A 26,901-nucleotide genomic window follows, 5' to 3' on the forward strand; every position below is an offset into this window, starting at 1 on the left:
TTATTTGCAATTGCTAAAGTTCTTGAAAAATACTCATTAACAGTCTCATTATCTTTCATAGAAAGAATTTCAAATTCTCTTCTCAAAGCTTGAAGTTGAGCACGTTTTACCTTGGTGGAGCCTTGAAATTTCTGGCGCATTGAAGTCCAAATATCACGAGCAGTTTCTTTGTTCAAGATAGTCTCCAAGATTGTGCGATCAATGGCTTGGAAAAGATAGTTCTTGGCTTTAAGATCTTTGAGTTTGCTATCATCAGCTGCTTTGCTTTGTTCGGCAGTGGAATTGGCAGGAGCTACCACGATTCCATCTTCAATAATGCTCCAATACTCCTTAGAACGAAGGAGATTTTCCATCAACATGGACCAATGATCATAATGACCATCAAATTTGGGAATAGAGGGTTGCAGAAAGGATGATTCCGCCATGGATTTGCAGAAAGAAACGAAACAGAAAACGAAAGAACCAGGAAGACGATAACAGAAAACGGTTACAATCACACGCGTGTAACAAACTGCGGTTGTTAGCACTCAGGACCCTCTGCGGACTCCTGATACCAATTGTTAGTGTAAGGGTGTTTCCTCATCTTATTCATGTTAGGCAAAGTGCCTTATATAGACATTACAAAGATAGGCCAGTTACTTGGTACAAGTAAGCACATATATACAAGAGAACTAAGCCCAAGCTTCTCTTATCCTAACAATTCATCCTAGAACGAAAAAGGTTAATAGATAAAGTAGACGATACAATTCAGTGTCACCTTGAATCGAATAAAGAAAGCTTCTTTTATCTTGGTGACAGATTATTGCAAACACTCTTAGTCAAAAAAGAACATGGCAAACACTACGTGTCACAAAAAGCTTGACAATGATCTTGTCATATATACATATCATTATAGACAGCAACTCAATCAGTACTAAATTGGATAAAGATGAGTGATTTCCACCTTCCTAAGAAAGATATATTTTTTCATAAATTTCCTCCCGTAGAATGTGTTAATTTTGCATAACATGAAATTTGCTAAAATTTAAAGTGGTAGATTTTTTTTTTATTAACATGAAGTATTCATTTTGCCGATGACTACGCCTGAAAATCTAACTAATCACCTTTATTGAGATTCACTTTTTCCAGCTACATTTTTTTCATTAAGAAGGTTCGAATCTGAAACTTTGGTTAAAGAAACTAAATTCAATATTACTTGGGGAGTTGTTGGTATTTGCAGTGGTAGCTTTATATTTACGTGTAGTATGGTATAGATCAAGTGTTTCTTCCGAAAAGCATGGGGCAATGTAGAAGTGGAAAATCTGCTCTAGTCCTAGAGTGGAAGGGAATAAAGCTTCATTTAGTTCACTACATCATTACATTTGGTATTGCCCCATCAAATGATCAAACCTCCAAGACAAACTAAAAAACAAAACTTCTTCATCACTCTCATGATCAAAAACAAAATCATTACCTCACCCAAGCCTACAAAAATGAAGGCAAGATGCCTTCTGGTTTTGATGAGTTGAAAATTGAAATTCCCAGTACAGATAAACAAACAGATATTCCATAGCATGAGAAGCTATATTCTAAGTCACTCTACTGCTACCACAAGCTGTACAAAGAAGTCTAGTGAAGATGTAATAATAAATAAAGTTTAATTCCCTATACACAATAAGTACTTCCAAATCTAGAATGAAAATCAATCAGCTGCAACCCCTAGTGTTAAGAGAAGCCACAAACACATCAATTCAGCTCTGATTTGAGTTCTGTTGATTTTGCACCACAGGTTGACTGTGGTTGGAAGGAGCCAAACCTGAACCTGAACCTGGACCTGGACGCTGCACGTTTGATGTTCGAGGATTTTGTCCTGCTTGTGGCATCAGTTGCGGGCCATGTCGCTGCTCTGATAGAGCCTGCACTCTTCTCCTCCATCTAAAATACTCCACAAGAATAGAACTCCCACTCATCACCACACCAAAGCCAGCAAATGTGGCCAGAAGGATTGACAGAACTGCTTGCACATGAACCTGGAGGAGACAAAAGACATTAAGAGCAGTCAGAATGCTTGGCCTTCTACATGTAGTGGTCTCAAACATATTTGTCAAGCATCCATAAAAAACCAAGCATGCTACACAAGCAGAATGTGGTGACTGGGCTTTGGAATCACGATATACATAAACGAGAATTTAGCTAGACTCGGATTGGATATATATTGTTCCATTACATCTCCCAAGAAAATGTTGTTACTGTGAAATTTTGAGGGGGTAAAATTTCATCTGTACCATATCTGATACAATCATTTTTTATTTTTTAGTTATAAAATCCTAGCACTCTATTCATTTGATAGTTTATTTCTCATAAAATATTATCAAACTTGGTTTCAAGTGAAAAATACAGGTAACAAGAATTTAGTTTACACAAAAAATCATTACCACGGAGTAAAATATGTGCGCAAAGAGAACCACTAGAGCAAACTGAACAGATGCATATATCCAGATGAACCTGCTCTTCACTGGACACCAAAGTTTAAAACAATTTGTTAGGGGCGTTTCTATAAAGGAGGAGGTTTCAAGTGTTACTCACTCCAATGTTTCTACTGCCACTCTTATCAGTTAAATTTTATAAAATTTATAAACTATTAGTTTCATTAACAGAGAAGGATATGTAAGATAAAAATTATTTAAATGAGTGGCAATAGATGCACCGGAGTGACAGTAAACACTCCCTGTAAAGGAAGATGAGTTCTCCAGAGAAGTATATAGACAATATTTATCAATGTTTGCAAACCTACCCATTGTTGATGATGTCATGGAGGAGAGTAGACCCAATACACAGGAAAATGGAAGAGATATGGCAATTGCACCAGTTCCCATTTTTCCAACCTGCAGAGAGTTGAATTACTGAGTCTATACAAAATTGTAAGTTCAACAGATTTGAGAGAACTATTGTTCTTACCAATAGCTGCTCAAGAAAACAGAAATAGGCAAGCATGCTGACAATGACAAGCACTGGGACTTCCTGCCAAACCCTATTAAATTGAGCAGACAAATTAAAAGAATGAGTTATAGTAACAACCCACAGTACAAGAAGTCATGAAAAAAGATATAACGAGAACACTTTATTCCACTATATAGTAACAATACACACTTGTAGTTGCTGCAGAACTCCAAGAAAATATTAACTTAAAAAAATAATAACTATCATATATGGTCTGTATCACAAACAATGTCTGAATTTTGAGATAGCATGTGAGTCCATTGCTTCAATTTCAAGGCATGACAGTAAACTAACAGGTCCATATTTTAAATAGTGTATTAACCAGTATTGTATACATGAAAGCAGTGGCAACAAGTAATACAAATTATAGTCAAATAGCGAATGAGTGGCAGGATGATGATTCGAGATTTTTTTAAGTACGAATCTGTTAGACAACCCCAATAGTTAGTTCGCTGGCATAGTTAGTTAAAGATCAAGAGATAGTATGTTATAAATAATAGGAAGGGCAAAGATAGGGAGGAATCTTGTCATTTGACAGGAAACTAGGCCTTTGGGCATTCGGAGGTGCAAAACCCTCAAAGATGTGCAGTGTGTGTGTTTCTGTTCTGTAGATTTGGGAGTTCCTCCCCATATTTTCCAAAAAAAATACCAGGTTTCTATCAAGGTCTATCAAGATTCTATGATATCCATTTAGTTCCTAATTGAAGCATATTGTCATAATTCATTCATTAGAAACCAGTAAAGATCTTTCTCCATAAAAAAGTGAATGCACATGCCTGTATCCATTTACATCTTCCAGCTGAGTCCTATTACCACCATTATTCCGATTTCGAATACTTTGGATCCGTAATAGAGTGACAGGTAAGTTTCGAACTTCCTCTTTGCACACATCGCAGGTCTTGTTACCCTTTATACTAAACCATTTAATAGCACATTCTTGGTGAGCCAGAGCAAGTTCACCTTTGCAGCTGCATTCCAACTTGAAGGTCTCGCCTCCTTCACACAAATCAACCAGACAGATTCTACAAACAGCCTCTTCTTCAGCTATATCTTCACCATTAGCATCTTCATTTTCTGCACCATGGAAGTATTTAAGGCAAGTTACTAACTGAATGCAGGATAAGAACCATTAAAAAAGAAATTAACCACAATGTCTCCAAAGAAAGTTGGAAAAAACGTTAAAAAGAAAGAAAACAATCCACAACTGTGTGAGCATGTATTCTGATCTGCCTTAATGAAAGCAGTCTTCAAATATCCTGTCAACACTTTACTAATGTTTGGCAAATCATAAATATGTCAATCCAGAAAATTCAAAGTTGACATATCAAATTCTACCATTTTTCATGAGTTGACATACCAGTATCATTTGTTGTGTGTGTGGCCAACAATTCATTTCCTTCCTTTACTTGAGGAGTGGAAGGAACAACACGGAAAAATGAATCCATCCTCCTTAGGCTTTTATCTTTGTCATTGGCAGGTACTGAAAGAGAGCGAGCTATCTTCCGCTGTGCTTCTCTTTTCTGCAAAATGAATTAAAACAGAGGTTTTTATTTTTATTTTTTATTTTATGATGTAAGATTCAGCAGCAAATGATGCAACTCTAGAAAAAGGGAATTTAAAAGCATTGCTAAATCTCACATTTAAGGGACCACCAACACTTCCACCTTGAGAAGATTCATTGTTTGATTGTCTAATTTCATCTAGTGGTAATGACGACGCTCTCTTAATCCTAGGAGTAAATATCTTAGTAAGAGACAATGATCTTGAGATTGAAGGCTTTTCTCCAGTGCCTGTAGAGGAAACTTCTGGAGCTGCAGTATTTGGTTTTTCAATATCTGCCGGTGTCCGATACCTGAAACTCAGTTTTGGGAGCAGGTTTCTTATGGATGATTTGCCTCTTGATGTTGAAGGTCCAGGAGAATGATATGTTGGAGGATCAACAGAGCGAGAACTCACAAGAAAATTCACTCTCTTTGGAGTAGGAGTGGGATTGGAACTGGGTGTCGGTGGCATTTTGATTGCAACAAATTCTTGAGAACTCTCTTCTGTTCTTGAGGGTATTTCTAGAAGAAGATTCTGTCGCTTCCGAGGAGGAACATGTGTGGTTTCTTCAGTTATCGCCATTGGATCATCAACCTACAAATGAAACATGGAATTGATAAAATAAGCGCTGTAGCATTGAAATACATATAAACTACATTACACCTAATAAAACTATCAAAGTAAGTCACTCAATCTTTTTCATAGTCATAGCTTGAAAGCCACCAAACTACAACAGAATTAGATTATTTGAAACAGGGCTACTCAATTTATCTTCCTTATTGATAACAGATTCTTTCTCCCTCCAGCCTCTCCATTAATTCACCTCCCCACTTGTAAAAAAAATGCTGTAGTTTTGAAACATGGAATTTTGTAATGAAAAGACAAGGCGAAAATCATGTTCTCATAGAGTAATGATTTACATAGTGGCAAATTTATCAAATAACTATAAAAAGAATCAAATATACAGTGACAGAACCACCAATATTAATGACAGGTATCAACTAGAGATCCTTTATTTCAGAATTCAGATTAATAGTAGTATAGCAGATGCATATGAAAGAGATTAGAAGTTAAATACATATTTAAATGAATTCATCCCTTGAATTTTTTTCATTATTATTGTGAAGAAAATATAAACTAGTACTCAAACTGCATCTGTTTAGCAACAGGAAGTAGGAAAGTGTAATGTATTGGATGTCTATTCAAATGATAAACAGTTATACAATGCTTGAATTTTGAAATCCTCTAAAGTATTATTATTCTAGCTTTGTATAAATCCCACTTGAGGTCAAATTCAGTACCATGAAAGATAAGAAGAAATCATATTCAAAACAAAGTGCATAGGAAATTTTTAGCAAATTATATAGTGATATATATTTATGGAGTCTAAATAGATGCTTTGCTCAGCAGATTCAACTTTCTAACCAACTGGGTTTTCTGGGTCTTAGGATGCTGACTAATATGAAATATTCAACTGCATAAATAAAAGTTCAAATACATAAAAACAAAAGACGCTTGTTGCAGGCATTTTTCATGCACACACGTCAGAAATCAGAAGAAACACGCTACCAATTAAAAGGAATATAATTCACACAATGAAACAAGACACTACTACAGTAACATAACCCACGGATGCATTTGGTGAAAATTCAGACAGATCAAGCTCCGAGTATTTTAAAATATATGCATATGATATATATTAGTCCAAAAAGACCAAAATTATTGAAAAACAAAAATAGTATATAAAAAAGCGAACTTGACAATTCATAATGATTAGTTCCAATGTTGAGAACATGTCTACTATAGGAAAAAAATTGGAAATCTCAGTCTGAAGAATCATAATCCAAACAAAACTAAAACAAATGAGATTATTTAGAAAGAGAAGAAAATGGAAAAAGAAAATTAAAATAAAAAACATTCAAAAATCAAGATTTTAAAAAAGTGACTATTCCTTGAAACAAAACCACACCCTATTGCCCCAAAAGATTGAAGCTAAAGAAGATGCAAAACGAATAACAGAAAGTGGCACCTTTTGAACTGGAAGAGAAACTGTTCTTCTGCAAGAACTTGCATCATGTTCCTCACTCACAGTCACAGGCTTTTCCTCTGTACTAGTCATTTTGCTGTAGCAAATAAACTTGAAACCCAGAATTTGAGATTCCAAGAGCAAGCCAACTTGCAAATAAATTTCAGTCCTTGGAGACACCAATTATGCCCATACCACTTACTTATTGCTGGGTGCATGCAAGAGATGAATGATGACTGAGACAACTAAAATAGTAACTATTGGTTACAAAGATAAGAGGAAGTGACTATGATTAAGCAGAAAGACCAAGCTTTTACATTTATGACACACTTAGTGGGGTACCCTTTCCTATGATCTGCTGCCACTTACACTTCATAACTTACTCTTACTACCACCGTTAAAAATGTACAGATAATGTTTATATTAACAAAAATGATCCTATTTATCATATAAATATACTACTATAAGATTAATTTATGTAGAATTATTCAAATTATTACTATTATTTATATGCCCACTTATTTGCAAAAACAAGTCTCAATTCCCCACAAGGGGGGAACCAAAAATAATAAAGGAGTGCAGAGAAAGTTAGGAGAAGAAAAGGAATAGGAAGAAAAGATGCAGCAGCATCCAACCACATTCACACCTAGCTCTGCCTCTGACTCTCAACTTCCCATAATGAATGACATTGAATATCTTTTAAATTTAAACTGAATTTAACTTTAAGACAAAAAAAAATGTCGTATTTAATTTTAATTTAATTTAATTTAAAAAATATTTTTTATTAATAAGTTTTTTCTTTGCTGAAGGTGGGTGAGTTAATTAATCATATGTTGATAGAAGTTTGATTTTTTAATAATGTATGTGGATAACATGTTATTAAAAAGATAAAATTCACTTTAATAATCTGTATGTTATTTACAAGTTAACGCATGTCATTTTAAATTAAATAATGTTTAAATATGCGTGTCAGTATAAATAGGTTTTGTTAATTAAAATAATGTGTCAGTTTATAATTAGTTTAGTGCACTGTGTACATAACATAAGTAAATCATTTATAGTAAACTATATCTCCTCCGTACCCACTAAAAGATATACTTACTTTTTAAAGGAACTTTTATGGATGAGATTAGTGGTGTTGCATAAGGTAGCTAAGTGACGCAAATATTTGTTCCTGTTTTCAGGACCATCCACCAAATCACTTTCAATTCACGCAATTATCGTGTGATATATATATATATATATATATATATATATATATATATATATATATATATATATATATATATATATATATATATATATATATATATATATATATATTATTCATCTTGAGAAAAAAAAAAGAGTAGTAAAAAGAGTAGTGTAAGCACTTTTATATATGATAAATTTATTAAGTTTTATATAGTAACTTTATATTTTAAAAGTTATATAAACATTGAGTTTAATTTGTTTATTAGTCCAATTAATGGTGTAAATTACTTTATTACTTTAATATGTTATTAATTAGTGTAAAATTATTTCAATTTAGACACGGCTCGAGTTTGAGTAATGCATATATTAAATACTAAAAAAAAATATTATTAAATGTTATTTTATTTCACTCAAATATAATTATTTTTTAAAAAAAAATACATGTGATTTAGATTAAAATTACTGCAATGCGTAACTCTAAAAATTGAAATAGAAAATGATGAGATGGTGGACAAAATTTGTGTGCAGCCGCTTTCACGGGATACATAATTATGATTAACGTACGTGGCCATTGTCTAGCCAGCAAAGAATGTGCATAACCGTTAAGCTAGGGCACTTGTACGTTCATATGTTACTATGTATCAGCTTCAAGAAGATACCCCGCTTCTTTGCTTTGAGTTTGTCCTTGCCTTAATTGATTGCATTATCAAAAGAATCAAGGTGCCAACTCTGCCATCTGAAGGAACAGGGAAAAAAAGAAAAGGAAAATCAACTTCAGATCTTTAAGAAAAGAAAGCAAAAGCAGTGTCCTCCAATATCCAACCCCACATATAGTTAGTGGATTTATTTGATAATACCTTAAACATAAAACTTTTTACTAGGAACCGTATGATTAGGCATCATTTTACTGTACCACTACATATCAATAAAGGTTGTTGTACGTACTTTCCATCCATTTTTATTTTATTTTATTAGTAAATAAATTCTTATATCAACTTCAAGTATATCGATTTCTATAGTCAATTCGCCCACGCAAGGCAGTGATAAAAAATGGACACTAGTGAGTCACTGATTGATGCCTTACTGAATAGTACTCCAAAACATGTTTTATTTGGATAATGATATATTAATCTCAGTGCTTCTGAATCACCTTCTTATTTTATATATATATATATATGTGTAGGGTAAAAATGAGATCGAGTTTCTTCTTTGTTTTGTTATCTCCATGCATTATTATATAAAGATAGAGAATTACCCTTTTTACCTTTCTCTCCTTTCCTTGCATTGCTTCCAGATATAGGTTTGAATTAAAGCATAAAAACAAGGGGGCTTGACAGAAGCATTTCGAGTAGAAAGGTAAAAAGCTCACATGATTATTTTAAGTTTAATTATGATCAAAACCTTCCACTTTTGCTTTTGCCACCACAAGATGCTTATGCTTACCAGATTGTGGTCTTGATATGAGAAAATTAAAGAATGAATTCAAACGTCAAGTCAAGAGTACCCCTTCCCCTTCCCTTTGTTTTCTTTCCCTTCTGTAACCTTTTCAAAATTGTAGCAAACACAATGATTATTCTAGAGAGACACGAATAACATTTTATGTGTCACATTTGAGGTTCACGAGTCCAGCCACTTTTAAAACTTGATAGTACTATGCTAATATTCAGTTTGTTTGTTCGTGTTTATAACAGTAGTAATAAGAAGTATTACCAACAAATTATCTAGTACACCTTTTTAAATATATTTTCTCGCTTAAAAATTTATTGAAAATTATAAAATGAGAGAGAAAAATATTAATTATAAATTTATAACGTGACACGCATAAAATGTTATCATTTTAATAATTTTTAACCAATAAATAGGAATGTGTTCAAAAGAGTCTTATTCCTAATATTTTTCTTGTAATAGTAATAATTAGTGCACAACTAGTTTCAGTGTCCTGATGGTAGGAATATGGATCAGATTAACTCATTTAAGGTCCAATGAAACCTACATTTCAGATAGACCACATAAGTTTGATTCATAAAATAAATAATTTTCTCTTAAGGTTCATATCCGATCCGCAAATAAATGATCATGGGTCCAAAAAGTAATTTTAATTTTTTTAATATATATATATATATATATATATATATATATAATTAGAAGAAAAAAATTAACTTTATTTTTAAGCTAAAATCTGTCACACTAAATTATACCAATATTTTAAAAATAACAAATTAATAATAAAAACTTAAATTAAATATCAAAATTTTGAACATAACAAGTTTACAAATACTTACACATTAGACAGATTAAATGGACAGTCTGCGAGCTCGCAGATAAAGACCACTATATCTGTGGGCGTAAGAAATCAAACTTAAAACCTTAATATAATTATAATTATGTGAATTTAAAAAAAGAAGGGTTTTGTTCTGCAAGTCACATTTCTTGGTTCCCTGTACCCATCCCTACTCCTAATGTGACGTGTGACTTAGATTTATGGATGAAAAGCAAATATGGGCCAGCCAAAAGATTAGCCACCCAATCAATTCATTTTCATGACAGTGAAATGGAAAGCCATGATTGTTGAGATATCATGGAGCCATAAGTGCTCTTTTATGATCATTCATTCATTCCCAAATGCCTTGAACTTGATTCTTCTGCGTAAACTCGAAGCACGTGATTTATTATTAGATTATTATCAGTGCATTAATACAACTTGCAAGATTTTAACTGAATTAGTTTTGGGATGATTATTTGAGAGACAAGATTCGTGAACCTAGTGAGGTGTGTGTATTTTTGGAGAGGCAAAGAGGGAATCGGGACCTTATTGCTTGGACTCTTTGGGAGAATTAACTTTGTGTTTTTGTTTTATGGGACTTGAGACTAAGAGATTTTGATCACCTTTTCTCTTTAAGGTGCAAAACATGGGGATTTTCCAATGAGAAACACGGTGGTTTTCATCAGCACGTAATGGTGAAAAGGGTAGAACAAAGTATGGTTACTTATTCTATTGCTTTAAGTCCGTTTTAGTGCAAAGAGTGAAAAAAAAAGAGTGAAATGACTGATCTTTAAAATTCAATTGTTTTTTTAATAATATTATTCATATGAAATATTCACTAATTTATTCATGACTAATTTCTGTCAAAGAAATTAACTGATTATTTTAATGAATTTTTTTTTTAATTATATTTTTTTTCATTACAAGATTTGAATTCAAGATTTTATTTAAGGAAATACAAGACCAATTTTACCTAAACCAACAATTTGTTGGTAATTTGATTCAATAATGTTACATTCAAAATGAACCATACATTAATTTTATGTTTGATTTGAATGAATTTTTAAAAAAAAAAACAAATTGCACCAAAAATATCCTAAATTTCACAAAATTTTAATAATAATGATTTGATACAGTAATGCTTTGATAAAAATGATGGCACTAACAACAGCTATCAATAAGCAAATCATAAAGTCACTACTAATGGAGATGGAAGCAAAATTATGTAATATAAGATTAAAAAAATTAATAAAGAACAAATAATACTTTTACTCTCATGATAAAGTCGGACTGATAGTGACATTTCCAAATCCGATCCTATTTTTTTAAGTTGAAAAAAATCTAACCTCAATGGTGAATTTTTCTGTCAAAATGGGAATGGAATCAAACATATCCCCAATTTTGATATTTATTGTCATTCTTAATAGAAAAATAAACCTGTGGCACATATTAGAAGGTAAATAAAATGTAAAATCTAAGGAATAAAAGTAAACAGTTTTCTTTATTAAAAACTGATATTAATACTACTATGATGTCTATTACATTTTTAGTATGGTTTTAATAAAGAAAAATTATTTATTAATTTCTTTACTAATACTTTTAGGTCACTGCGTAGTAAAACTCAAGTAAAATATAATAATATATTACTCAATTAGTTAACTGAAGGAACATAAAGAATTATAGTGGGGAAAACACTATGTCCATGAACCTAAAAGTAGGGAAGACTTTGGAATTGTATTCCAATTCAGACCAGTCAAAAGAAACGCTAAAAAAAAAGGAAGGCGCATACTTCTAATAAAATAGGAAAAAAAGTATAGGAATTTGAATATATTTTTAAGGTCTACTTGCATTTTGGTTTCCCATATGGGATTGTGCAATTTTAGTCTTTTTTGCAAACAATTAGAGAAAACTTTATAAAGTCTTACACCACCATTATCATTAGGTTAAAGTGTTAACTTAATATATAAATGAAAAATATATTATATGTAACCTAAAAAAGAAATCAAAATTACACAAATATTTATTACTACTAAATAATTTTTTTATTCTATATTTATATTTATTAATTTATTAACGTACACTAATTATATTATATATTAATAATGAAATATTCATAAATTCATAAATATATATTAATAATATTAAAATTAATAAATAAAAATTAGTCTATATTTAAAATTATTTTATAAAATATACAAATAAAAAATAAAATAAAAATAATACAATTTTATAAAATAAAAATATTTAAATAGTGATTAATAAGTATAAAATTAATATTTTTTAAAATTGTGTTTATTTTTATTTTTCTTTACAGATTTTAATGACTGAAAGTAAGATAGTTGATGTAATATTATATTATTTTTTTATCAAATGTAATATTATATTCTATATTTTGCTAAAAAAATATATTTATATCATATATTTACAATTAACCTTCTGATACATTTATGCCTCATCTAATACAAATATTACTTAAAGTTGAATCAATTCAAAATTAATTTTAGATCCAAAATTAACTTTTAACACAAAAAATTAAAATATATACTTAAAATTACCTTAAATGATAACATGATTCAGAATATTCTAATATGAATCCGAAACGCACCAAAACCTTTAATTTTTTTAATAAATTCCCCTCTTATATAATTATTGAGTTAGTATTTGTATTCTTTGATCCCAGACAAATTTGATGTTTGATGGTGACACCACTACAAACAGATCTTGCCGACCTGAATTTAGCAGTCAGAAATAATTAAGTTACACATCTGTTATGCAACGTGGAAATGAAACATCTCAATTAACACTACTTTCTACTTGTACTGTAACTCCATTTGTCAAACAGTTCTAAGACCCGTTTCAGATTTCACTTCTGAGGAGGTCCCGCAGTAAACTACAAGTCCAAGTTAGTGTGCCAGAGGCAGTAGGGTCAACCTCTCTTTTTTTATCAACTTTAAATAGAAAAAAATAGATGTTTCCCCACTAATTGCTGCTGTGCTAAATAAGTACATGGGGTGACTCATCTCCAACAACATACGTAATATTCATGTTTTGACACTATGAAATCGAATATGATATGCCACTTAAACCACTGATTATTGATTGCTTGTTCCATAAACTCCAATTTTAAGAGGGTATGACAATTCACAACAACACGGAATGTTAAACCAATTGCGCAGGTAATTATTGTCAATAACTTTAGTCCTACCTCCTAACTCCTACCCATGGCCAACACAAACTTTATGCAGCTACTATTAAAATTGGTATTGTAACTAACCAATACGGCACGCTTGAGTAATAGTATCGCGTACGGTAATGACTCTTTCCCAAAACACAAAATTTATTAGGTGAATATATGCTCATCCCAAATTTTACTATCATAAGGTGCCATAAATTTAATTTGGCAGCACGGATTAATTACCTACGTTTCAATTCGATTAATAGATAGTAAGACTTTCTACTCCCATTCTCCCAAGTCTACACATTTAATTATCACAGACCATGAACAAGTGCCACCAAAGAAAGCCACGTATTATGTCGGGCAAGCCACGAATAGTTATAACATTACCGCAATTTTGGGTTTATCCAAGGAAAAGGCACTTTTGATTAAAAAATATATATATATAAAAGGATAACTGAATACGAGTTTCCTTACAAGCAACACCCTAAAACATAATTTTCAGCGTCTTTCTTGTAAGGAAAGAATTGCTTCTGATAATACAACACACGTACCCAACTTTGTGTGCGTAAAAAATGAATGATAGAGAATTGGAGATCTTGGACTATTATTATTCACTGATGCTCTAAAGACCATAGAATAATTTCTGACCACCAGGAACCATAATGAAATTAAAAAAAAAAAAAATCCACAGGAAAAAGACAAGACGCAGATAATGCTTCATGATACATGCATCAAAAAGGAAATAATGCTACAACTGCCAAAAAATGTTGGACAAATGAAATTTGGGAGCCTAGCACATAAAATAAACCTAACCCAGACTTTGGTGTCTGGTCCACCTATGACCTACCTCTCAAGAAGCATAACCAATTCACAGTGTGGAGTATGTGGAAAAAGATCAACAGCCATAGCCTTTACAGGATGGAATGCCTCTGAGATGGGCATAGATTTGGCCCTGTGCCGTGCTAAACCAGCACTGCTCATGTTTCTCCATCCTCTGTTGTCTTTATTTCCTTTCTCAATTTTTAAGGGGGATGGCGTACAAAGCTCAATAGCATTTGCCACCAAAGTTTCAGGATTGCAGGATATGTAACTGCATTTGATGGTGCACAATTAGATAGATTGCATAGAAAAATAGAAATTACTTTTTAAGAGAATAGAATAGTTAAGAACAACTTACACAAGCCTCCGCAGGCCAGGATGAGTTCTCAAAGCTTTGATCACCTGTGATGTGACAATTCAAAAGTCAGAAATTTAAATTTAAGAGAAAATATAACATTCAAAAATTTATCTCCTAAAAATTCAACAGCAAGAAGACCACCACATATTGTACTGTATTCTGCAATCAAATGGAATAAGAAAAATATTCCAACAAAAAGAAATGTTGGACCAATGGCATGTAAAGAAAGTTCTTATATAATGATCATCTCTACAGAGATGCTGAACAGGATCACACAACACCAAATAATGAATTTCGCATGGAATCACAATATTACATAGTCAAATGTTCAGCAAAAGTGGACCTGATTTATTTATTTTTCTTTTTGTTTCTAGAGAAGGAAGGTCTAGTTGCACCAAAATGGGGGAATGGGAAATGTGGATGTAGGGGACCAGTGACCACCACATAACCCTAGCTCCTAATAAAGAACATGTGAAATTTCAGCTACAATCATTAAACCTGACTTATGTTGTAATCTTCTGGCATTCCAAAGCCTTATTAAGTACTTTACAAAAAGACAATAACATTACTCTAAGTAGTCTTTCAAAATGGGGTAGACAGCTAGGCAAGAGAATAAAAGGAAAATTTCATGGGAATAATGCCCTGTTTTGGACCATATGCTATATTAGTCACAGTTGCAATCGCTTGCATATAGAGTATATGGTTCTTACAGTTGGATGAAGTCCAGCACGTGGAGGATCAACAATAGCAACAACATTTTTGAACTGTTGCAGTGAAGTCTTCCCATTTCTAGAAGTGCTACCCTTCTGAACCTCACCTCCAACTTCTGCATTGTTACTTTCTGAATGAGATGTAGTTTCACCATTTTCAGGCACTGGGAAGGTACTATCCTCAGGAATGTCATTCCCACTTCCAGAGATATTTGGATAATCACTTTGCTCCTTGGGCATATTTGCATCATCCCTTAACAGAGATCCCATCACGTCCTCTGCCTGTTCAGAGATACCATCAGCTTGTTCACAAGTGCTACCCTTCTGAACCTCACTTCCAACTTCTGCATTGTTATTTTCTGGACAATGAGATGCTAGTTCACCATTTTCAGGTTCTGGGCATGCACTATCCTCGGGACTGTCATTGCCCTTTCCAGAGATATTAGGATCATCAACTTGTTCCTTAGTCACATTCAGGTGTTCCCTTAACAGAGATCCCATTACGTCCTCTGCCTGTTGCCTCATATTATCCAGCAAAAGTGCAATGTTACAAGTCAACGATTAAATCGAAGAGAAAATATTTCCATGAGATATAATTCCAGTCATTTTTCTGGGCAGCAGCCATTAAATAATTCAACCAGGAATTTAAATCAAGACTGCTTATCTCACCTTCGAACATATAAATTTAATGTTTTTTATGCCATTAATCTCAGCATTCCTATGGGCATCAGATACAGCAGAAGCATTCATTTCAATTCCAATCACCTGAAAAAATCAAAACAAATATGGCTCAACCAAATGTTAAAATTAGGAATTTTGAAAAATAAACTCTTAATCACAAAGGAAAAGAAGTCCAGTCTGAAAATTTCATTTAACCTCTGCAAAAGTAACCATTACATCATATATTATCGCTTTCCAAAGGGGCCCATTGAGCAGTCAATGCCCCAGATACAAGAACTGCAAGCCAGAAAAAGGAAAGGAACTTAAATGATGATTATTACCATACCAACTCGATGTGCTAACGTCAAGCCAATTGTCCCTGTCCCACAGCATATATCAAATAGCAGTGTGTCAGGACCTAAGCATGCCCAATCTCCAGCAAGTGAGTACAACTTCTCAGCAGCAAGAGTGTTAACCTGCAGTAGAAGTAAATTCAAAACTCCATATACAAGGGGAAAAAATGCCCTTAAAAACAGTGCAAAAAAATTATAGCTATTCTGACCTGAAAAAATGCTGTTGGAGATATAGAAAACTGGAGATTGTTGACATAATCATGGATTCGTACATCCTTGGCATTATTATTTTCATCCACCTCAGAATCACCAGCTGCTTTAGGAATGGGAAGCAAATGCAGCGGTGCATCAGCTGGCGCCACATTGGATATTCCTTGGTGATCCTAAAGTAAAACCAACTACCATATCAGAAGTCATTTAGAAAATTAAGTTACAACATCACACACCATTAGAATTGATAGTTTGATATGTTATGAAAAATGAGGACATTTGAGATAAGTGGTAATGGTATGGATTTTTTTTAATGAACCTAACCTACTGATGCTGGGAGAGAGAGAGAGGGATAATAAAATAGTTACTACCTAGCAAACACTGGAACAGAAACATCATTATCATTCCAATTTATATTACATAGATATGCACGTGTATAAAAACTAGAACTTGACATACAATACAATGTCTTCCAAAAGAAACTTGGGAGTAGAAGGGCAGCTACCTGAACAACCAGAGCAGTAAGGGGTAATGTCGAACAATGCGAAGTAGCTCCGACAACAAATGCCTGAGCAAGCCTCTTGAATTCAGCAGCTACTTTTGCATCATCAAAGCTTGCAGTAGAAACCTAATCAACACCAAAGGCAAAGAGTTCTGAATGACATTTAAAAAGAAAGGAGGTATACAAATCATAAGCTTCAAGTAATCAGGGGTCTTGTCTCCCTACATAAATCATAGCACAAGTTTACAACGTTTAAATAACAATACCACTACAGATTAATTTGGCTTGTCAGTCAATATTCCATCTAAATGTTCACAATCACATCAAGCATTAAAGCTTACAAACAAGAAACTACCACTCATCACCTGCCCATCCCATAGAGTGCTACCAACATTTTTTTTAACCTGCACATCTGTCAAGAATTTTTTTAAAAAAAATAGAAGAAATTTGCCTGCACAATAAGCATGACCTCTGCAATACCACCAAAAGTCTCAGCATCAACAGCATTCCCATTTGTTCTTCCTTCTCGAACCTTACAAGAGAAATGTGAAAAAAAATTGCTTCAAAAAGGGTAAGAATATATAAACTGATCAACATATTCAAATGTACCACTAAATTTTTAACACCAAATCCAGCAAAATTATACCGTCAATTGACGCCAAAATCCAGTATTTTTAAATCTGTTCCAAACTGGTAAATCACTGTCCTGCAGAAATTCCTGAAAGATTGTAGCATATTTGCAAGCAATTGTTGAAACGTTTGGGCAGTCCACTGCTTCCTCAACTGCTGTTACACCTTCCCTGCTAAAATATTTTAGTATACAACTAACAACTTAAAAGAATTGCCTTCTAGAAACCGAGAAGATGCAGATTACCTGAAGTTTCCAAGCATGAAGCCTACTGTCACTTTGCCTCCCAGAGAATATCCAACAGAAAATTCACACTTGTTACGGTATCCATTTACAATTGGAGATGCAATAATACCCTCTAGTTTGCACGGAAGACCACCTGCAGAAGGGTGAGAAAGAAATGGCAAAACAACTACTTGAGCCATTAAAATTCTTACTACACATTTTCAAGTCAAAAAGATCACAAGTAGAGAATATAGGAGGTGCACTTATGAAGATGACATCTGTATCTGATATATATAACTCCTTTATCCAGTCTTAAAATCCAGAACTATACATTAAAACTGTTCTTGAAGATTTGAAAGAACTTTAAGATATAAAATAATAACACACTACCTATTTCCCTAGACTTGAGAATCCATTCAGGAAGAGAAACACCATTTGGACAAGCTTTACGAGCATTTCGAGTCTGTCAGAATAAAATTTCATACTTAAATTTGCCGTTTCTTTATAAAAGTAAGAAGCATGTTAATAGACAAAAGTACAATGATAAAATAGGAACAATCGGGACTAACAAGTTTTTTGAGAATCAGCATGAGAGCGCTTTTTTTCTGCTCCAACTGATCAGCATAGGCCATATGAGCTAGAGGAGTCACTGCATCACGCACATTTCTTGTCTTTGCCAAGTTATCATTATTTGTTTCACCATCCAAAGTCCCACTTGAAGCAACATCAACCCCCTCATCTAATTCTTGATGGGATGCAACACTGGCATTACTTTTCTTTTCAAATGACCGAGGAAGAACATCAGCCACCTTTACCGTTTTGTTGCCAATTGATTTTCCTTCTAATTCCTATTAAATTGATTAATTTAAATCATCAATCGCCAATTCTCAATGAAACTAAAAAGTAGATGGATCATAAGTCATAAGAAAACTACCTTTGTTGAACTCTTCAACTGTTCTTCATCTTCAAAAGTAACAAAACCAATCATCATACCTTTCTTTTTCTTAGCATGCTTAAAAGCTATACCCTGGAAAAAGGAACCAAAATAAGAATCAAATTGACAATGCTAGCTTAAGTGAATTGAAAATCAGAAACTCGAAAGTAAAATAAAATAACCAAACAGGCTTACCTGTTCGCTGAGAAAAGTCCTAAAATTCTCAGAGCTCCATTTCCGCGGCAAATGCACCAAGCATTTGCTAAGCGCGTGATTGGCACCACAACCGTCGTCGCCGTCGGCATCGCCGTCGTCGACTACTGCCTCCGTCATCATTACTTCCTCCGACACAGCACGCTTGTCGTCCGATTCGGTCTTCAGCGCCTTCTTCGCGCGCTCGGAGGTCGGGTCCCACGTGTTGTCGGGGCGGAGGCGGAGCTCCTCCTCGCCGTGCGCGTAGCGACACGCACCGCCGTGGCTGCACGATCCGTTGTGGCTCCGGAAGTAGGAGCAGAGGCTGGTCTTCCACAGTGGATGCAGCAAACGGTCTTCGACGACGCCGTCGTTCCTCTTCCGTTTCGCGGTCGGAACGACATCGTCTTCTCGATTGAGTTCAACCTCTTCCGGAGCCGTTTGATGCGGTTCCGAAGTGGAATCGTGGCGGTTGGTTGGGTCTAGGGTTTTAGAAGAAGAGAGTTCGGTGTTTGAGAGAGGTTCCGTCATTGCCCGCTACTGCTACACAATGCACTCTGTTTCTGCTGCGTGCGATAACTGCTAGTTCTCGATTCGCAACTACCTGCGTTTTTCGTAACACATGTCTATTGGGCCGGTGGTACATTGGCCCATCAATTACCAAGCCACCAATAGATAATTACTTAACACCCCCTCATTATTTATTTTGATACATCCCAAGTACATTACGGATTGGACAATCTATAATATAAGTTATATTATGGATTGTCCAATCCATAATACACTTGGGGTGCACTAAAGAAAATAATGAGATATGTTAAGGAATACCCTCACCAATAAGGTTTGTGCATAATACTAGTACCTTTGAGAAATTCTAGTAATACAACTATTTTTACATATTTTCAAATAATTATTCATTTGTTGAATTTATGAAAAATCAAAACTTTGTGTGAATTTTACTCTTTATTTAATCAGTTTGACCGGTGATTTTTTAGTTTTTAATAAATTTCAATTAAAGATAGAGTGTATTAGAGAGTGTTGCAATCATCCCAAAATAAGTGTAGTATTTGAAAAAATAAATGTCATGTTAGTTTTTCAATGTAATACCTTTTTTCTCTAATATCCTTAATAAATGTTATTAAGTTTGGGCAAAAAGTCTAAATTTGCCAAATCTTGTCCAACACTACCATGGCCCAATCTAATTTTAGTCCATTTTAATGGACTAGATTTTTAATCTGATTCACATTGTAAAAGTTGTTTAAGGATCCGAAACTAATTCTAAACAAACGCATCATAAAGTGAAAACCTAAAACCCGAAACTCGAATGGAAAAGCCCTTAAGGATCCATAAGTCCATTATTAAGCTCCACAGCCTTTGCTCAAAGTCTCAAACTCTCAGTTCACACTCTGCGCTCGCATTTCCATGGTTGATGACTTTCCCTTCGCTTCTTTATTTTATTGAATTTCAAACCATAACAACACTTTGTTGAATTGAATATGATTCAATGAATCATCATTGTTCTCAATTGTTCTACATTTCACTTCGCTATCAGTGAATTCGATGAACCCTAATGTTGATATTCTCTTTTACTTTATTTTTATTTTCTTTTCTCTGATCTAGTGTCTCTAACTTTATATGCAGGTTTGATATTTTTATTACCTGAGATCTAGCCTCTCTCGATCTCAGGTAATAATGGTAGTTTGATATGTGATATTTTCTTCTTCATTTCTATATTGAATGAACATATATGATAGATTTGATGTCAAAATATTCATGTCGGCTCCCAAAGGTGATAATCATTTTTCTTTTACTTTTTTCCCTTTGTGGGGAGGGTGGGTTCATTGATTCCCCAAAAGTGTTCGTGTCCTAAATGGGTTTCCACTATTTGATCTTTCTAGATTATAAGTTGAATGCTTAATTCAAATTATAATTCTAAATTGGATCTGGAAATGGGTTTTCTCTGGGTAGCTTTTTTTTTTTTGAGAAATGGGTGATATGTTATCCTAGAAATGATAAGTTCAGGATGACTCACCACTTTGAATTAAGAGATTCAAAGATAGAACCAAGGATAGTTTCTAAGAACTTAAAAAGAGTTTTCTCTCACAAAGCTTTTAAGCTTCATTTACAAAATGAGTCAAAACTAATTAAAAGTTAAAATTTTCCAATTATACTATAGACCTAATGGCTACCAAGGCTCATTACTAAACACCCAAACATAAGCTATAAATAATAAAAGTCACACAAGCAAGATTGAGACAATTGTTTCCTGTACTTCCCATATTGCTTCCAGAATGACTATTTGAGAAGCGATACGAAAAAATGCAGGAAGCAAGTCTAAAAGTGCAGAAAGAAACACCCGAAGACTACCAATGATGTGCTTACCACTAATAAGCCCAATAAGGTTCAACAAACAAACTAACCAAAGAGGCTTAAGCCCAGATACAAAATATGTTTAGTCTATTAATTCTTTTTAAGCTCTTCTAAGTAAAGCTCCTTAAGTTGGTTTCCATCAAGGTGGTGAATTGAGATGAAATTGCAAACAAACTAGAATAATCCTTTAGATTTGTTCAGTGGTGAATTGTTTGATAAATTGGTGATGAATGATCATGGTGTATTATTAGGATATTAGATTGTAGTTTTTTAAATGGTGATATGTGCCTATTAGTTGTTAATACTATTTTATTTTATTGTTTTTAAATATTTGATTTTGAGTCATTTGAATATCTCTTCATTCTTTTAAATTTAGTTATTGATTTCATGTAATCAATATCTCATATATGATTTAAAATTGGTTTTGTTTTACTATTGCACACAAAAATAAGATTTTGTTGATTGATGGACAATAGAGATCGGGTGGGCGACTAGAGCCGTCAAAATGGGTTCCGGCCCATGGGTTAGCCCGGTACACTGCGGGTTAGAGGTGGGTCGAGCTCAATTTAAAAAAAAAAAAATAGGTACCGGCAATTTTTCAGTTCGTCCCACTTAACCCGTGGGTTAGGTAGGCTCAACCCGTCAACCCACCAAATTTAAATAATATATTATTTTATTTTATTATTATTATAAATTTATAATTGTTAAGAAATTAAATTTTTATTTTGTAGTTAGCAACCCAAGTGGCAGCACCTTTCTTAATTACTTAAAATTATAATTTCTTAATATTTTATTGGTATTTAATATTATTTAATATATATATATATATATATATATATATATATTAATAAATTTATCCTTTTCTAAATATTTAGTATCATATTAAATATAATTACATTAAAATTGAGTAAAAAAATTAATTATATTTTTAATTAAGCAGATATTATCTTCAAACATGTTTAAGCCTATTGAAAATTTCCATGATTTGTGTGACACCCTCTACCCCTCACATATATATTAATAAAGGAATAAAAATTCAAATATTAATTAAAAATATTTTAAAACATTTTTAAATACAAGCCTTTCAAATGGGTAAAAGGCTCACATTCACTTTCTTCTACATTATATTCAAACTTGTCCACAAAATAATAAAGTCATCTCGGCTCAAAGAAGGTCATCTAAGTTTCATACAATTAATATAGAACCTATATCCTAATGTCACATCCTATCAGAGCGTGGTGTTCCCGTGTGTCATCTAGCATGAGGTTCTTCATAGTCATCCACCTATTCATCTGCTCCCCCGAACACAAAGTTCAAGATCATCACAGGATCCAAACACAAACAGCAAACCGGGAGTGAGTTATCACATTTCTAACTACTAGAGAGAAACAACACAACATATAGTAGCCAAATACAATTTACTTAGCATATCTCACACTATTTCATCACTTTGTCATTCATCAATCACACTTTTCAATCATCAATTACAATACACAGGAATCACACACTCCGATCAAGACATAATAACACATCAATTTCATAATAAACAATTAGCAAGCGTATGCAACAATTATGCTAAGACTCAAGCCTATATGCAATGTGGTATCATGTCAGTGAAAAACCTCGTCGGGCGCCTAGGAGTACATGACAAGACAAACCACACAATAGTAAGTCAAGCCACTCTCACTAGGTAATATCATAGGGAGACCAGTCAGGGTCACAGTGTTTTGCGAGAATGCTCCAACCATATGGGATCAACATAGGCTTAAAGGAGCACTCAAACCGTGAGACCCCCAAGGCCTATACTTCGAAGAGTCCGTCAAGGCCTCTCCCTCCTGATTCAGGTCCAACCCAGAAAACATTTTAGCACACAGACTCTATCTATGAACTGTACAAACCACACGACTCCTCAATTGTTCTCAAAATAATTTTAACTCGTCGCCCTTTAAGGGTCTTATCATTAACTCGTCGCCCTTAAAGGGACTTAACATCAACTCGTCGCCCAAAAAGGGACTTAACATCAACTCGTCGCCCTAAAAGGGACTTAGCATTAACTCGTCGCCCTCGAAGGGACTTATGATCGTGTGATTGTACAATTCATAGTTCACAGCTCAATGCACATATATATCTCAATCATATGCATACTCAATCTATCACACACACTTAATCCCAATCACAATGGTATAATCTCAATTTAACATGTTATCACACCTCATGAATCATATACACTTTACCTATGAACTATGCAATACACACATCTACTCAATTGTTTTCAAAATCATTTTAACTCGTCGGGTTCCCACAGTGGATCCCATCACAATACTCATCGCTCTTAAAGGGTCTTACAATTGTGTGATTGCACATTTCATAGTTCACAACTCAATACACACATCTCATCTCAATACACATGTATTTCATCATCCATCACATGTTCAATTTATCACATACTCACAGTTTGAATCATCATTTCATAACCTCAACATAACCATTTATACAAAAGATATTTTATCACAACATGAAATGTAAAACCTCTGAAATAGTTCCTCACGATTGTATCAAAATCAATTAATCAAAATCATGGGTTAACACCAAGACATCAAGAGCACTCAAGTTTATCAATCAATTCTCATCAGGACATCAATTGGTACATAGAACACAAAAATATTGTATTCATAATCATAAAGAAAAATTATAATTCAATAAACATCCCAAAATAAATCCAAATTTAGTACTCTAAGGATCCCTACATATGTTCATTCTAACCCCAAATTGTGATAAACTCACGTTTCTTCAGCCAGCGATAATAACATCTCTAGCGGTTCCCTGAGATTCCTTTAATTATTCCTTCGACTGCTCCGATAGAATTCCCAAACGTCAGAGAGACGGATAAGAGATTGAAACCTCCACTTGTACTGTCTTCATGCGATTCCTTTTTCTCCCTCCATGAATGTTATCTCAAAAATCCCAACGGTGGAAGTATGCACAATTGAATTTCAAACAACATATCCAAATTTCATGAAAATCTAACGGTTAACGAAACCGGTAGTTTTACCGAGACAATTCTGGGTTTCTGTGGAAAATTAAAAGGCTACAATGCGAAGGGTTTTCCTCTAAGCTCCGATATAATTTTGAAATTCCCAACGGTGAGAATGTTAGAAATTGGGTTGTGAACGTGGTACTCAAATTTCACGATGATCCAACGGTAAACGAGTCTGAGATCGTCGTTTTTATGAGACAGGTTTGGTGAGCTGTGGGAAAAAGAGAGAGGGTTTTGAGAGGAGAATGGGAAAACGAAAATGAGGCAAAAAAGAGACTCTGACTTAACATAACTATTTATACCTAGGTACTCAGCCTATTATTTGCTCTATATTTATTTATTTATTTATTTATTTTATAAAAACAAACTCTATTTTATTTTCTATCAAACAAATAAATGAAATACTCTTTTTATTTTCTCTCAAATCATTATTTTAATTAATAATTATATCTCCTTATTTATTTATTTATTTATAAAATCTCATCATTTTTCTAAAACTCTATTTATTTATAAATAACAATCATTTTTAATCTAGATTACAAAAATTGCGATGTTACAATTTGCTCCTTATATGGATCAATTAAAAAGAAAATAGTAAATATAAATTTATAATTATTTAGATTTAAATTCATTAAACTTTTGCATTATAAAATATTTATAAAATAAATTTTTTAATATTTTATAATTTATTATAAATAATTCATTATAAATGAAATTGGTAAGTATTATGAATATTTTTTAAAATTAAACATATTGATGATCAATATTTTCATGAGATTATCATCATAAAATACAATATATCAAATATTATGATTTATTAAATTAACTTATCATATATTTTCTTATAACCTGTAAATTTCATATTTATTAATATTTAAATAAGTAAAAAGAGTAAAATATAAAATAATTAACTTACCTTTGAAATCATGAAAGATATGAGTATAGTTTTATAGCATATAATCATAATAATTATTCTTAAAATAATCATAACAATAATGTGAGTAAATTTCACATTTATATAATTTCTCACTCATATAATCAATATGAAGTAATGGGTAAAAGCATAACAATAATTGTTCTTAAAATAATCATAACAATAATGTGTGTTATTTTATTTATTTGACTTATTAATGATATTGTTTATTTTTTTTTGTCTTTGTAGATGAAATTAATGGTCATGTTGAAAAAGAAGAGGGAGTTGTTCTGGATTTCACAGTCCATGACTCTAATGTTTAATTTCAATAGTTTAGAAGTTTATTTTTGATGATATTTAAATTTCAATTATCTTAATGTTGAATGTTTATTTCGAAGACTTCAATCACCTTAATATAGAATGTTTGAATTTGATTTAGTCTGATTTTTATATTGGATTTTATTTTAAGTTGTTTAAAATAATTTTATTTTTTTTTTACAAAAAAAGGCAGAAAAGTGGATCAGCCCGCATAACCCACCAATCCGTGATGGGCCGGGCTGGACTAACATTTTATTAGCCTACAAAAAAGTGGGTCGAGCTGGGCTAGCCCACTTTTAGCTCAACCCGTTGCAGGCCAACCCACGTGAACCGAGCTGACCCGTTTTAACAACTCTATGGGCGACAACATTGGTCGCCAACCGAATACTCTTGTCTTCTGTTTTTTCAACAATCTGGTTAAGCGTCAAATCTCCTAGAAGGGAACATCCAATTTGGTGGTTCATTAACATAGGTTGTGTTGTAACTATAATTATTTTCTATTTTTTTGTTGTAACTATTTTTAGTCAGACAGTTAGTTGTTTCTTCCTTTAGAAGAAAACTTTGTATTATGGATTTCGAGAACTTGAGAGCGTTATTGAACCCATTCATTATAATTTTGATAATCAAAATAAACTGACCCTTAGTGCGAGTTCTCTCTTCTTTTTCTATCATTTGAACTTTCCTATCTGAATAGAATCTCTGAAATCTTCCCAACAATTTGGTATCTAGAGTTTCAACTCAATATCAATTCCACATTTGGTTCGTGGTAGATCAAGTCATTAGTGATCAACCATTATTTTTTCTATATATTTGTGCAACGCCTTCAAGATCCTATCAAGAAGTTGATGGTCAACACAATTAAGATCAAGAAATTCATAGGGAAGAATAGCTTCAACCTATGGTGCATCAAGATTTAAGGCTTGTTGAAAGAAGATGGCATCTGGTCTCTTCTCTCCAATCAACCGTTGAAGATTGATAAGTCAGTGTTTGAGTTACAAGAGGAAAAGGCGCATTCGCTAATTCTCTTATCTCTGTCTGATAAGGTTTTTTTATGAAGTTTATGAAGAACTTATCGCTGTTGGACTTTGGCTCAAATTGGATAAACTCTTCATGACGAAATCAATTTGCAATAAGTTGCTTCTAAAACAACGTTTGTTTAGCCTCTGAATAAGGGAAATGATGTCACTGAAGGAACATCTTAATGAACTAAACTTTGTTCTGATGAAGCTACATGACAATGATGTCAAGATGGATGATGAAAATCTAGTAATGATTTTGTGAGCCTCTCTTCCTCCCTCCTATGAGAGTTTTGTGAGTTCTCTTAGCATATGTAAGGACTCCGTTACACTTGAAGAAGTCAAGTCCAATCTTTATCCTAGAGAGCTTCGACTAAAAGTGTTTGGAAATGGTGATGAAAGCTTTGTGTCCGAACTATGGTGACTGATTATGCTAAAAAGAAAAAGAAAAAGAAGAAGAAGAAGAAAAGAAAT

At 33.1% G+C, this 26,901-nt stretch overlaps 2 protein-coding genes across 3 annotated transcripts; both read right to left on the bottom strand.

The window, feature by feature from the left end:
- Positions 1–1,318: 1,318 nt before the first annotated feature.
- LOC100815566 (uncharacterized) lies at positions 1,319–7,227 on the bottom strand. 2 transcript variants are annotated; one of them, XM_006591079.4, is made up of 8 exons: positions 6,551–7,227; positions 4,618–5,115; positions 4,337–4,499; positions 3,756–4,053; positions 2,938–3,010; positions 2,774–2,864; positions 2,415–2,494; positions 1,319–2,009 (listed from the first exon to the last, which is right to left on the bottom strand). In XM_006591079.4, exons 1-8 carry the CDS (start codon positions 6,638–6,640, stop codon positions 1,731–1,733), a joined length of 1,572 nt encoding a protein of 523 aa, XP_006591142.1. In that variant the 5' UTR covers positions 6,641–7,227; the 3' UTR covers positions 1,319–1,730. The 2 variants fall into 2 exon arrangements, with proteins under 2 accessions (XP_006591142.1, XP_040862962.1); XM_041007028.1 differs by lacking the exon at positions 6,551–7,227 and adding an exon at positions 6,152–6,468.
- Positions 7,228–13,759: 6,532 nt separating this feature from the next.
- LOC100816103 (zinc finger CCCH domain-containing protein 24) lies at positions 13,760–19,351 on the bottom strand. The gene is made up of 14 exons (XM_006591080.4): positions 18,777–19,351; positions 18,582–18,674; positions 18,217–18,495; positions 18,038–18,110; positions 17,669–17,801; positions 17,441–17,594; positions 17,246–17,326; positions 16,798–16,920; positions 16,292–16,465; positions 16,071–16,205; positions 15,739–15,834; positions 15,070–15,582; positions 14,360–14,403; positions 13,760–14,272 (listed from the first exon to the last, which is right to left on the bottom strand). The coding sequence occupies exons 1-14, from the start codon at positions 19,302–19,304 to the stop codon at positions 14,026–14,028; spliced, it is 2,673 nt and encodes an 890-aa protein (XP_006591143.1). The 5' UTR covers positions 19,305–19,351; the 3' UTR covers positions 13,760–14,025.
- Positions 19,352–26,901: the final 7,550 nt, after the last annotated feature.

The sequence above is a fragment of the Glycine max genome, chromosome 11, assembly GCF_000004515.6.
Source record: "Glycine max cultivar Williams 82 chromosome 11, Glycine_max_v4.0, whole genome shotgun sequence".
Classification (NCBI taxonomy): domain Eukaryota; kingdom Viridiplantae; phylum Streptophyta; class Magnoliopsida; order Fabales; family Fabaceae; genus Glycine; species Glycine max.